Raw genomic sequence first — 13,679 nt, 5'->3', positions numbered from 1 at the left:
CATTAAAGAGCTACAGGCGAGACAATTAAAACGATTAGTCTGAAAATACTAGTATTTAAAACATGTTGAATTTCCCTTTCTACTTCCTGACATCTTCCCTCCTGAATGCCTTTTCTGCAGTTTTGGTATCCAGACCTCACACTGAATGTGTTTGTTTTGGTTTGGTTTTTTTTAGTTAAATATATTTATTTATGTAATTTAGCTGTGAATTTTTGATATACTTGCATAAATTGTGGATAAAATACCTTCAAATGATTATCAGTCTACCTTTAATTTTAAATGATATTGGTTACGTTCTTTTTTTTATGTTCAGTGAGCTATGACTCAGTGAATAGCTGAGTAATAAATATCTGAAAAATGCTCAATATCTGCATTCTATTTTTTTTGTTATATAAAAAATGAAGGTAATGTTTCAATGAAAAAAAAATTTTTTTTTTTTTTTTTTTACTTCTGCCTTGCAGATCTCTAGTTCCTAGTTCCCTTCTGCATCTTGGTTCAAGTTACTCAAAAAATGCGTTCTTAGTTGTCAGCTGTCAAAGAGCTGGCCATTTGTGCTGGCCTTTTCACCTGTGCTGGTGCTGCTACCTCCGAGAGCCTGCTCAAGTAGTAGACACATGCGTCCTAAGCACGGAGGCCTCTTGTTGCTTTTTGTGTGATATGGTAGTTTAAACCAAGAGGCCAACAGAGCCATCTATTTTTGGTTTTTAGGTTTAATTTTGAGCAAAGGTGATGAAAATTTAGTAAATCTTAGCAAGTATTAAACACCAGAATAGCTATCTAGGAAATGCATGCTCCTTATATTTTAAAGGAGAACAGAGTCAGGGCTTGTAGAACCAGGTTTCTAGGGTAAAATTTCCAAAAGCCAGTCTGCAAGTAACAGCAATTTCAGCTTAGTTTTATCCTTTGCTGCCAGAGTGCAGGAAAAAGTTAAGATATCAAACATTTTTTTTTTTTTCAGGTGTCACTGATAGTGCCTGTGTACTTCCTCTGATGAACTCCAGTGTGGTCTACTGTATGTAAGAGGGTACTACAGCCTATGGTAGAAAAAAATTCAAATTACATTTACTTTTTGCTCCTCTCTGTTTTTAATTGGTGAAGGTGGTGAGAATTGTGTCTCACATGAAACCATATAATTCTGAGAATTCCCACAAACTGCAGGACTCATTACTGTATGTGAAAAATGAGCATTTCTTTCCTTAAAGTTTCCTTCATGGACCTGATAAACTCTCTAAAGTGCTTTGAGAATACTGAAACAGTGCTTATAATCCATAGATATCATAGTGCTACACGACTATGATCTTTCTTGGATCCTCAGAAGTTTCTGTTGCATATTTTTACTGCTATTGTTATATGTATGTCTTGCTCTAGAAATAGTAAAAGTTCCTTGAATTTACAATTCATTATATATAGACTTTTTAAATTTTCAAACATTGAAAATCTGGGAGCTCTTCAACAATTTTCAGGAGATACTATCGTATTTCCTTTCTCTGTCTTGCACATACATGCCTGTTGATTTTGACAGCACTTGAGATGAGCGTATATCCATGTCTTTGTTTTTGACTCCCTCTTAAATTGGATCTAATGTGTGGTCACTGCTGCAGTTAGCAGCATTTGGCTCTTTCTGAAGTAAGTGGATGATGAACTAGGGAATCTTCCCTTTCTCTCTTAATTTTTTTTGGATGTAAATTAAAGAATATATTCTTTATGTCAGGAATTCATAAGAACTTCCTTTATGTTGGCAATTTCCACCCACTCAGAAGGGCTTTCAGTGGTTTGGAAGCAGAAGTAAGAAGGACGTGAGTAGTATTGCAGGATGCATTTCCCCGTGATGCCATTACAGTTCTTTCTGATGCCTGTGAGAAAATGAAGTTAATGGGTGCAGATAACTTGCCATTTTCAGTGATAGAGAATGATGACTATCAGCGCCTTTTAAATTTTTTTTGCTTTAACTATTGTAGATAGATCAGTGCAGAAGTTTCAAAATGTCTCCTCATATATTCTATAAAGCTTTGGATATTTGGCCTGTGCAGATGTAGCATATGTAACACAAAGATTTTGCTTTTGACGATCTTAAATACACATTTCACTTCTTTCAGATACTTGGAAAATTATTGAAGAAAAGCATTATTAAAGACTTAGCTAGTATTTCCAGTAGAATTACTGAGCTTAGGTTTTTCTGTTAAAAAATGGTGAGGCCACAACAAGTTTCTTTCCAAAATGTAGGAACAGCAGTGTGCTGCAAAGAACCTTAAAATGTGTTAGGTAATGTATGACTGTCTCCAAGCAGAAGAATTTGTTAACCTGAAGCTAATGTGGCAAATTAATTTTTGGTCATATCCTTTAAGAATCTCTTCAGCTATACTTGATTTATATGAACATTAACAAAAGATTTATGTTACTAAAAGTCAACCCACTTTTGAGTTAGAACAGCTTCATTTTGAACATCAAATATGATGTTAAGAGAGCACTGTTTGACAGAATTGGGTTTTAAACTACGGAAATATGGAAGATTTGACTGCTGTTTGCTTAGGTTGGGCTTGATCTCGTGCTCTGGTGTTCTGCTGTGTTGTACCTGGTGATGCCATCAGAGCAGTGTTGGAGCCTATGTAAATCCTTTCTGTTTTGTTCATGCAATACATTAAGTGGTTATGTATTGCTGCTCTTTAGATATTTGTTACTTGTAAAAATGTAGCTGGAATTTTTAAAAGGTGAAGGCAGAAGGAAAAGCATTAGAGTTGCCATCTTGCATCAGTTTTAGTCGTATTAGTCTATGAATAAGGTCGTTCAAGAGCTGTTCTTCCCAACTTCTACTGCTGTATGTGTTTGCCAGCATTATATTGATATCAAAAGGCTTATTCAGTCACACTAATAAGCAGGAGATAGACTTAAGCATGTGCTTAAGTTGCCATGGCTGCAGAGGGTTACATTTTATATCTAGAATGTGCTTCTGGTTACCAGTTGATTTAATCAAATTCCAGATGCTGATGATTTGCTCCTGATGATGATCCCTGTGCCAGACTAAGGTTTGATCCAAGATTAATTTTGCAAAAAGAAATCCATTTAACTGTATGTATCATGTGGTCACTGGGACAGTACAAACTCGGGGTGCTGCTGATGCCTTCTCTGATGCATCGGTTCCTGTATAGCAACCATAGGCTAGCCATTAATTAGCGTAGGGGCTTTGACGTGAGTGAGAGTGAATTGGCTTATGCAGGCTGAGGATTAGGACCACCCAGATTTGTGACCAATTTTTTGCCTTGCCATTGTCCTCCTGTCCTGTGGCAAATCTGAGAAGGGGCTTTCAGGAGAGAATCTTATAGCAAAGGAAGAAGCACTATAGGCTCCTTTTGCCTAGGGGAGGCTTATGGTATGCTGAGCGCTTTCTTCAAGTAGTAATAGTCATTCGTGCAATAAATCCATGCAGGAAGCTGAGAAGAGGTCTGCCCAGAGCTCCTTTTGGGTGTGGGACACTACTCTTCTATCAAGGAAGCTGAAGCATATGCTACTGAAATTGTGTTGGCAACACAGCTGTGTTACCGGAGCAAAAATTATAAAGGGCAGAAACGGAGACGTGGTTCAGTGTTGTGGTCTAGATCTTGTCTGACATGTAGAGAACTGACCACAGCTCAGCTAATTGCTGACTATGGTCCTAGCAAAATGTAGTGACAGTAGCCATTACTATCTACTGCAGAAGATGTGCTCCTGTCCTAAAGGCAACTTTGAGCGAACTAAAAGAAATTCAAGGCAATTTGATTACTTAATTAACATAAGGGTAATTTTAGAGAGACAACAGCAACTGCCTCATAGTTGTTTTCTTTTATGGAGAATTCTTTCTGGATTATGGTTTCACGCAGGTGGAAAAAGTGCTAAGTAGTGATATTTAGACATCATTTATACAGAGGAAAATCCGTCTCTGGGATGAGGGTGCAAACGGAGATTATTTTCATGAACACTCAGATGTCAGGTAGAGACGAAACTGGTAAAGGCGTATCATGAATTGCTGCTACACCTAACTTGTGCTGTGCAGCGAGGAGCTATTGCATTGATAATAGTTGTTATTAGTTGTGGGGAGAGATGTGAGACTGGTGACTTCATTAGGGGTACTGCCTGTAAATAAAGCGGAGTACATCCCCAGTCCGTGTGCTAGAAGTTTATCATGAAATGAAGGCAGAGATATGTCCCTGCATTGACTGTTGACTTGGAAAACTGAAGAATTAGGGAAGAAGGCTGGGGCATAAGGCTCCTTTGCATTTTTATATTACACGGGACTATTTCATACTGAAATTATTGACAGCGCCAATGAGATTTATTTTTTGCATTTTTCACTTGCCTAGCAACTAGTTTGTAGTTGTGACTATAAACAGTTTACAAAGATAAAATAAGGCAAATACTTTTTTTTTTTTTTTCCTAAGCACTTGAAAAAAAAATCCTTAATTGATGTCATACAGTTGAGTTGACAACAAGGTTGGATGCCAGAACTGGGATTGCGATCTGAGATTTTTGGTAGAGCATAGAGCAGGATGAACTTCTACTGAACTGTTAGTGAACAAATGCTGAGAAAGAAGTAAGGCTAAGCCTGCAGATAGTATGGAAATACTCAACCATCTTTTTTTGAGATGTGTGGGTGGTTGGTGGAGATGAGTTGAATCTGCGCTGCTGTGGCAGAATAGGCATGTTTGGAGACTGCTGATACCTGCCTGGGACAGCTGGGAAGCATGCACCTCTGGTGATTACAGAGAAGCATACACCTCTGGTGTATCTCTGGCTGAAAGTGGCTTACAATTTCTGTCAGAGGTTGATCTAGGTGTGACAGCACTTTAAGGTTTAAATCAAATTATAGGATGGCTTTCAATGGGCTTGAAGTATGTCAGAAGAGAGTTTGGTGTGGAGCCACCAGTCTGCTATTTATTAATGTCTTGAATGTATGAATTTTTGTTGATGGAGAAACCCCTAATTACCCCAGTACAACCTTTGATAGCGGCAATTTCCAAAGCAGATATTAGTTCACTGCTAGACAGATTCTCTGATAATTCAGATGGTCTGAGAGGAAAGTATCTTGTAAAGAAGGTGGGTAATTGGTTTGAGATTGCAAATTGTCTTGTACAGCAAAAGAAAAACTGCTGTTCTTCCCCAGGTCATGCAAGGGAAGAGTGCTCAGGTCTCAGTGGTGGGCTGGGAACCTGCTGTTGAGGTGCAGTGAGGCGAAGGACCCATGGCTGCTGCGTGCAGACAGTTAAGGATAGACTTACGGCAGTCATCACTACAGTAATTTATTGGTATTTCCCAAGTTATATAAATAAAGCTGTGCTGCAGTTAAACAACATAATTTTCAGCTGATCTTTTTTTTTCTGTATCCCAAACAGTGCTCATAAATGTCTTCAGGGTGAGCTTGCAGTTCAAAGGCTTCATCCTCCTCTGCTATTAATTGCTGTAGTGTTTTTTAACATCTGACAATGGGCTGACTTACACCAGCTGAGAATATAGACCTGATTGTTTTACTTCTGACTAATTGTGATAGTTTCTATCATTGTTTAGTGAACAAAGAAAAATAATAGTGTGTAAAAATCAAGAAACCATAGTTAGAGAAGCAATATCTGGATCCTACAAAGGGCTACTGTGATCTGGAGGTGGTCATTCTCTTGTTGTTTAGGTATAGCTAGCTCAGTATAAGTTTGGTCAGTAGTTTACCTCCATGAGAGACCTACAGTTGAAAAACTGTTCAATGCATGAAACTACTGTGCACTCAATTCCTTACAGGCCTTCCATAATTTATTATTAAGCAGAAAAGCATTTTTTTACTCCCATAGGTAATAAGTCCAACTGATTTGAGTATATTTCCCCAGTTTAAGGCTTTCTTACTTTGTCCTCAAAAATAAGCATTTTTTTTTTTCAGCATGTACTTGAACAGTTTTTTGTACCCTGCGTTGTCTGTATCAACATTGCAATTACTTAATCTTGTCAGGATGTACTTACAATTGTGGTCATGGCCTCATTCAATGGGTAGCTGAACAACAAAACTGGATACTTGGATCTGCAGCAAATTGATGTTTAAATCATAGTGTAAAGCACATAGATAAACATTTAGTATTTAATAATCTGTTCAAATGAAATGCATTTTCAATTCTCAGTCGCTTCACATCAAAATGAAAAGGTAATAAATGTCAAGATTTGATTTCCCACCCCCATCCCTCTTACAAACTGTGTTGGTAGCATCAGTTTTCGAGTGGTGGAGCAGGAAGGTCACAATGAGCAGTTGAGCAAAAGCTTTGGGTAACTGGATTTGGATGGTTAGTTTGTGCTGGGGTTCAAAGATGCTGCCCTTCTCTGCACTGCTGTTTCATGAGGTTTTTTTGTTGTTTTTTTTTCTTTCTCCTCTTTTCCTCCATTGGGAAATGAAGTTTCAGAGGATATTTTAGGAATGATGGGGAACTATACTTAACAGTGTATTCTTTTATAACGTGGCTCTATTTGTGTTTTCCCTCTTTCTCTTTAGCAGGTAAACTAAGCAGAGGAAGGAAAGCAAGCTTCATACTTGCAATATTTAACATTTATGTTGGCTTTGTTTTGCCTGTTGTTGCAGTCATGGTCATTTCCTCCTTGGAGCTATTAAATTTGGGAACCTGGATTTCTAGTTCAGGAGAAGTTGAACATCCCATGACTGGTTCCCTGAAAGCTGTTAGTGTTTCATGTCCTAAAAATGCTTCCAAAAACAAAGGTTAGGCTTATCTGCCCAAGTTTAAGCATGTAGTAAATCACTTGATTACACAAAAACTATTGAAGCTAGTGCTCACTCAGATGGTGCTTATCACAGCAAAAGCTCTGTAACCAAGTGCCTAGAAGTTGGTTTGATTTTTAGATGTCATAAGTTTAGACACCAAGCGGAAAATGTAGCCTCGTATCTTTCATTGTGTTTGTCTTCCTGCACTGATTTTAATTTGCTACATTGCTTTTTTTTTTTTTGACTTGAGTGTTTTAACTTTTGGTTGTGTGTAAAAGACTAATAATAACTCTTTTGTTTTATAGATACTAAGCTGAATGATCTACAATTGATAATATCAACGTTAAGAATGGATGAGGAGGAAGATAAGAAAAGAGATGATGTTGATGAGAGTTTAGAAACTGAGTTGACAGAAGAATCCCAGAGAAATACATCAGGAGAAAATGCTGAATGTGACTCTATGTCTCAGCAGAAAACAAGGCTTCTATCAGATGAAGTGTTCACGGACCTTGAAAAGAAGAGAAAAGAGAATGGCACAAACAAAAGGGCACTGTCAGGATCACCAAACCTGGATGTTGTTGAAGCAGACAAACCTGAAAATGTCTCCAGAAAAAGAAAGTGGAGTTCTTCAGAAGACATGAAAGACAGTGAAAGGAAATTGCACAAAGTCGTAGCTGGAGAAGCAGGTAGTATAGTTGGAGCTGTAAAGAATGAAGGAGTCGCCAGTTGTCTTGGTAATGACATATTTAATTCAAATTTCCTGTGCCTACATTGTGATTTCAAATGTGCTGATGGTGCCATATTGAAAATTCATAAGGAAAAGAAACATTCACAAGAGGTGCCAGCCGCTGTTCCTGATCAGTTATCTTCTTCAGAAGAAATCGGTGTTGGCTGTAAAGTTGGAAACACAGACGAAGATCTTAACAGCAAAATGAGTGGTCAGTGTTTACCTTCCTCTTCTGATATAGAAAAACATAAGCGAGAAAGCCCCTCTAAACAATCCAAAGAGCAAACATGCCCTTACTGTAGTTGCACAGCTGAAAATAGTTCAACATTACATACGCATGTTAAGGAAGATCATGAGAAATCCAAGGTATTTTGTTGTGATCTTTGTGGTTTTCAGAGTGCTGAGGAAAGTCTCCTAAATTCTCATTTCCTTGGCAAGACACACCTTCGACGCCAAAATCTTGCTGCACGGGGAGGATTTGTACAGATATTGACCAAAAAATCCTTTAAAAACCAACAACCTACTGCAACCAGAGAGAGGAATGTCAGAGCAAAACCTGGGACCAGTAAATTAAGGGCAAGAACTGCTGATGCAAAAGAATTAAGTGTTTGCAGTGCACTGCAAGGCTCAAAAGTAAACTTGTCTCAACAAAGTGATGGCACTGAACTTGTTGAAATGATGCCATCTTCTAATGTTCCCACTGAAAAAACAGATACTATGACAGAAGAAAAGTTGCTTTCTTCCAGTGTAGAAGGAAATTATGAAGTCCACACTGAAAAACTAGAAATACCAGGACCCTCAGAAAATACCTTGCAGAAAACAGAACTCCCTCCAGCTACCAAAAAGCTAGTTAGCAGTTTAAAGATGACAAGGAGATTTGACAGACTGGAACATAAAAGGAACATTGTCTTGTTAAGGTCTTCATTTAGACAGAGAAGGTCTTTCAGAATAAAAAGGCAGGTTAAAAGAAGGTACAATTTGTTGGGTAATAGTAAGAGAGGCAGGTCTGAAACTCAGAGAGTGCATATGAAGCATATTTCCAGCACACAGCTTAAACCTGGTGATTCAAGCCCTATGACACATACAGAATTAGAAACAGATGCTAGAAGTAATTTTAATACTACTTCAGAAATTCAAGATCTTACTGAAGATAAGCCAAATACCCTTTCTTCCAGCACTGCAGATGCTAAAGATTCTGACATTAAACTTACTGCTGATCATGGTGTTCTTCACACTTGCATTGATTGTGGTCACGATTTTCAGAACAGAAAAAGTTTGGAAATTCAGGTTGCAAAGCTTCATACAAAAAGGACCCAGTTTCACTGTCAGATGTGTAGTTACTCCTCTGGAGTCAGGGAAGACATGAAGCAACACTGTCAGGACAGTAAACACCAGATGGGTGGTTGTAGCTTTAATTGTCAACTCTGTTCATTTGCCGGCTTGAATGTGATCAGCCTTCGAAGCCATATGAGTGAAGCACATAGTATGTCCCATAGTTGTCCAACTTGCATTTTTTTTTTTCAAACGGAAGAAGAGCTGATAGATCATCAAAAAAATGAGAAACATGATGGTTCATTATTTCAGCAAGCTGCTTCATTGAGTGATCAGACCTTGCAAGTGGTAACTTACACTGACTCAGCATCAAACAATAGCCAAAATCTTGCAAAGGAAATGGAAGTATCAATGAAAGGAAAAACTCCAGACTCTTCCTTCATAAATCATAGAAATGAACTAAAGCATTCTGTTCTGAATAAAACCCAATTTCAATGTAAAAAGTGTTTTTATAAGACAAGATCTTCCACAGTTTTTACAAGGCACATAAAACTCCGACATGCACAGGAGTATCACTTCCTTTGCAAAGCATGTAATCTCTACTCACTGAGTAAGGAAGGAATGGAGAAGCATATTAAAAGAAGCAAGCACCTTGAAAATGCCAGGAAAAACAACATTGGACTACGTTTTGAGGAATGTATTGAAAAGGTTTGTGTTGGTGTTGGTGGTATTAAAACAGTGCTGGATCCTTCCATTTCTGGGAGTGGGAATACAGAGTTAGATAAAGAAATTATACATATTTCATCCTCTTCTATGGAAAACATATCCAGAAATAAGGAATTCATTCCATTTGATCAAAGGATTGGTGAAAATGAATTGGTTTTAGCTAATACACCCAAAACAGGGAAACTCAAAGGTGCTATTTCTAGGACATGTACCCATTGTGGTCTTCTGGCCTCCAGTGTTACAAATTTGACCGTTCATATCAGAAGAAAGCACAGTCATCAGTACAGCTATTTGTGTAAGGTTTGCAATTACTACACTGTAACCAAAGGAGACATGGAACGTCATTGTGCAACCAAAAAACACAAAAGTCGTGTTGAAATAGAGGGACATGGAAAACAGAACTCTGAGATCATCGTTAGCCCTGAAGGAGCTAATTTTGAATCCATAAGCAAGAAGGTTAACAGCCCCATGACTGCCTTGTGTGAACATGTTGAGGATGGTAGCCAGTCATCAGATTTGGAAAATTCTGTCTTAGACAATCAGGAAGTTGAGCAAGGAGATGCTGAGCTTATAGGTGTAAATGCCTGTAGGCTGCCAGACTTGGAGCACACTAGAAATTCATTAAATACAAACCAACGTATATTTCTGGAACCAGCTGAGGTTACCCAAGATGGTGACCCATGCTACCAGAGGAGAGCAATGGGTGCAAACAACAACAAGTGCGTACACTGCAGCTTCATTGCTCATTCTTCTTCTTCTTTAGAGCTGCATGTGAAGCGAAAACATACAAAACAATTTGAATACTTCTGCATGGCTTGTGACTACTATGCTGTTACTCGCAGAGAGATGATTAGGCATGCAGCAACAGAGAAACATAAAATTAGAAGAGAATCTTATGTTTATTCTTCTTCTGGGGAGGAAGCAAATGCAGCAAATGCCACTAACGAAGGTACTGCTTTGTCTCAAGAGGAGCACCATCACAGTGCAGGAGAATCAAAAACTGTGTTAGGTGAAACAACATGTGCCAATGATGCAGCAGAATGTGATCATATGGGTAGAGGCTTAACTGAGTGTACTGTCTTAGATGAAAATGCATCTCCAGGAATGCCTAAAGATGGCAGTTCCCAAAATGCAGTAGAAGGTGAACTTGAAGAGGAGTCTAAAAATGGAGGAGAAAACCTTTTTTGTGAAGGATTCCAGCAAACTCCTCAGAAAGATGAAGTTGTTAAACTTGACAAGGAGCTATCAGTTAAAGAAGCGGGTACTTGTGAGTTACAGAAAAGTAGACATAGTCAGGAGCTACTCAACTCAGATGATGATTGCGCTGCAGAAAATCAAAATAGATCAAGCAGCACAAACTTGGATTCAGGAAAAGGCGAGAAAAGCTTGGAAGCAAATAGAGAAAACCCTGAAGTTGAGTGTAGAAACACAGACGTTCTCCAAAAAATGTCACTGGAAAAAAATAACCCACTCATGCTAACACTTTCAGAAACAAGTAGTGCAGTAGAGCAATCAAATCTTGTTGGAAATGTTGGAGAAATGATACAAAATATGCAGAGTTTAGAGAGTGACAGAAGTTTCAAAGAGGATCCTACTGGGGAGAAGGAAGAAGCCCTTATGGAAGCACAACATGAAGCAGAAGTAACTATAAATAACAATGTTTGGGAGGCAGATGGCTCAACAGCTGAAGGCATCCAAGAAAGTAGTAATGAGGCTTTAGGAACAGTTACCAGTGCTGATGATAAAGGAAAGGCAATGCAAAATTTTGGCAAGTTTGATTCTTCTATAGTGAGATTAAAAAGCCATCAAGATGGGGAGGCCACTGACCATTCTGCTGAAGGACAGATGTCAGGTGGAGTGAAAGCTAGTGAGCTCACAGTAAAAGCAGACCCTTCACCAAGCAGTGGGAAAAAGAAGAAGTCAGAAGGAGTTTCCCTTGGGGAATCAACGCGTATTCGCTGCGATGACTGTGGTTTTCTAGCAGATGGTTTGAGCGGACTAAATGTTCACATAGCCATGAAACATCCTTCAAAAGAAAAACATTTTCATTGTTTACTCTGTGGAAAATCATTTTACACAGAAAGCAACCTTCACCAGCACTTGGCCAGTGCTGGACACATGCGAAATGAGCAGGCAAGCGTGGAGGAGCTGCCCGAAGGAGGTGCGACCTTTAAGTGTGTGAAGTGCACGGAGCCCTTCGATTCGGAGCAGAGCTTGTTTCTCCACATCAAAGAGCAACATGAAGAGCTGTTGCGGGAAGTGAATAAGTACATTGTGGAAGACACTGAGCAAATAAACAGGGAGCGGGAAGAGAATCAAGGCAATGTCTGCAAGTATTGTGGGAAGATGTGTAGAAGTAGCAATTCCATGGCCTTCCTAGCTCACATCCGTACCCATACAGGTATGGAAACGCTCTCTTTGCAAGTGGTCTCATTCAAACAGAGTGAATTGTACCATTGGTCTTTTTCTGCTTGTTAATCCCTTTAACATTTCTTATGAACTGGCGTTCATATCGCCTGGTGAGCCCCTGATGAAATTCAAAATTACCTAGAGGGGTATGAAAATACAGTGATCAAAGGAGAGAAAATGTAAGAACATTTTAAGCACAGTTACCCTTCTGCTTTTTGTTTCATATAGAGAGATTTCCTTTCCTTTAATCTAAATTTTAACTATTAATTGATTCTTAAATTTATATAATGAAGCAGTGGTGGTTAAAGAGAACACTTAGCTGTTCTTTCTAACTTCCTCTTCCTTGCAGTTGTTTAATATCCAAACTGTTTATTTCACTTCAATTCAGTTACGCTTTCAGCATTACATAATGCTTCAGGATAGACATTTGATATTACATCATTCCAAAATAAATACCAGTAAGAAGCAGCAAGAGGTTTTTGTAGAAATAAGTTATGGGAATTGGAATTGGTCAGCGTTTTTGGAAGGTAGTGTGTAATGCTGATGTGATGCACAGGGATGTGGCATCTGATTTAGTTTCTGTGCTGATCGCACTTTCAATTCATTTTTATGTTTAATTTTAAGTGGAAAATTTAAAAACATTTTTGTAGAAAAATGCATAAGCTGCAGTTCTAAATTTATGTAAAAATTCACTGTGATGTTTCTATAAACCTGCCATACATTCTTTATTTTAAATAGACAGCTTTTCTAAATCACTGAGCTCTGCTTAGACAAGTGGTGTCTCCATGGTTGAATTTATGAGTGGATTTGAATAATAAATTCACATTTCAATGAACATATTTTCATTAAAACTGTAAGGTTTATTTTACTGTACTTTTAAATAATGGCTTATTATGGAAGCTATAGTTTAAATTCATGCAGTATTTGAAACTTAGTGCATGGTTACAAGGAAGAGAACAAAAAGGTAAGAAAAAAGAAACATAAAAGAATGGTAATTCCCGACATAATCCTAGAATAGTTTTGTAAGGTTTTTTTTATGAAAAGGCAAGGGCGTGACTGGACAACAAAGTTTAAAATTAATCTTGGGGAACACAGACATTGTATTTCAAACCTTTCAAAGTATTTTACTATAACTACAGTATTCATAAACACCAATAACTCACATACTTAATACTTTCAGCATTACTTCTGTCCTGTCAATAACATAGTTATCTGTATTGCTTCAGCTAATATCCAACTTTGAATGCAGTGTTAAGTCTTTAGAGGGACGCTCGTGTTCACATGGTCAGAACAGCTGTATAAGCCCTTAATATGCCCTCTTACGGCAGATAAAACTGAATAAAACTAAGGGGGAGGATGCTAATGGAGCTCTCTTTAGAATTCTTTATGCAACTGTCTGGTCAAGACATGTTGCTTATAATTGATGTGTCCATTACTTGAATTCTCTTGTAATTATAGTCAATAAGTCTTGTAAATGTGTTAAAGCTCACTAAAAGCATACAAATTCAAGAACAGAGTAAGGCTAATAATTTAAAATAATCAATGTAGGCATTTCAGCACTTAATTTCCCTTGTGTGTTGATAGCTGATCATTCTTAATCCATTAAGATTTATTTAGTCGTTTACAATGCAAAATAGGTTTGCACTGGTCACTTGTGCCATTTGAAAATGTCCACCAGGTTAAGTGCAGAATGTAGTCCATTAGTCTTCCTTGACTATATGTATTAATTGCATTTAAAATCAAGTTAATGTGGATGTGAAAGTGAGGTAACTATCAATATATGACAAAGCAACCCTACTTACATAAGTTACATCATTGATTGTAACA

The 13,679-nt window shown here is 37.9% G+C and overlaps 1 protein-coding gene across 4 annotated transcripts in view; it reads left to right on the top strand.

The window, feature by feature from the left end:
- ZNF407 (zinc finger protein 407) overlaps positions 1-13,679 on the top strand; it is a 345,968-nt gene that overhangs the window by 18,567 nt on the left and 313,722 nt on the right. For 3 of the 4 annotated variants that reach the window (XM_086740543.1, XM_086740546.1, XM_086740547.1), the window contains 2 exons: positions 959-1,012; positions 7,024-11,844. In XM_086740543.1, the coding sequence (XP_086596669.1) occupies positions 991-1,012; positions 7,024-11,844 (4,843 nt within the window). In that variant the 5' untranslated portion in view covers positions 959-990. The remainder of the gene's footprint in view (positions 1-958; positions 1,013-7,023; positions 11,845-13,679) is intronic. The other variant, XM_086740544.1, reaches the window with a different exon arrangement.

Source organism: Chlamydotis macqueenii, chromosome 2 (assembly GCF_036417535.1).
Source record: "Chlamydotis macqueenii isolate bChlMac1 chromosome 2, bChlMac1.mat, whole genome shotgun sequence".
Classification (NCBI taxonomy): Eukaryota; Metazoa; Chordata; class Aves; order Otidiformes; family Otididae; genus Chlamydotis; species Chlamydotis macqueenii.
Note: the sequence above shows the minus strand (reverse complement) of the source record. Positions and strands in the feature narration are given on the sequence as shown.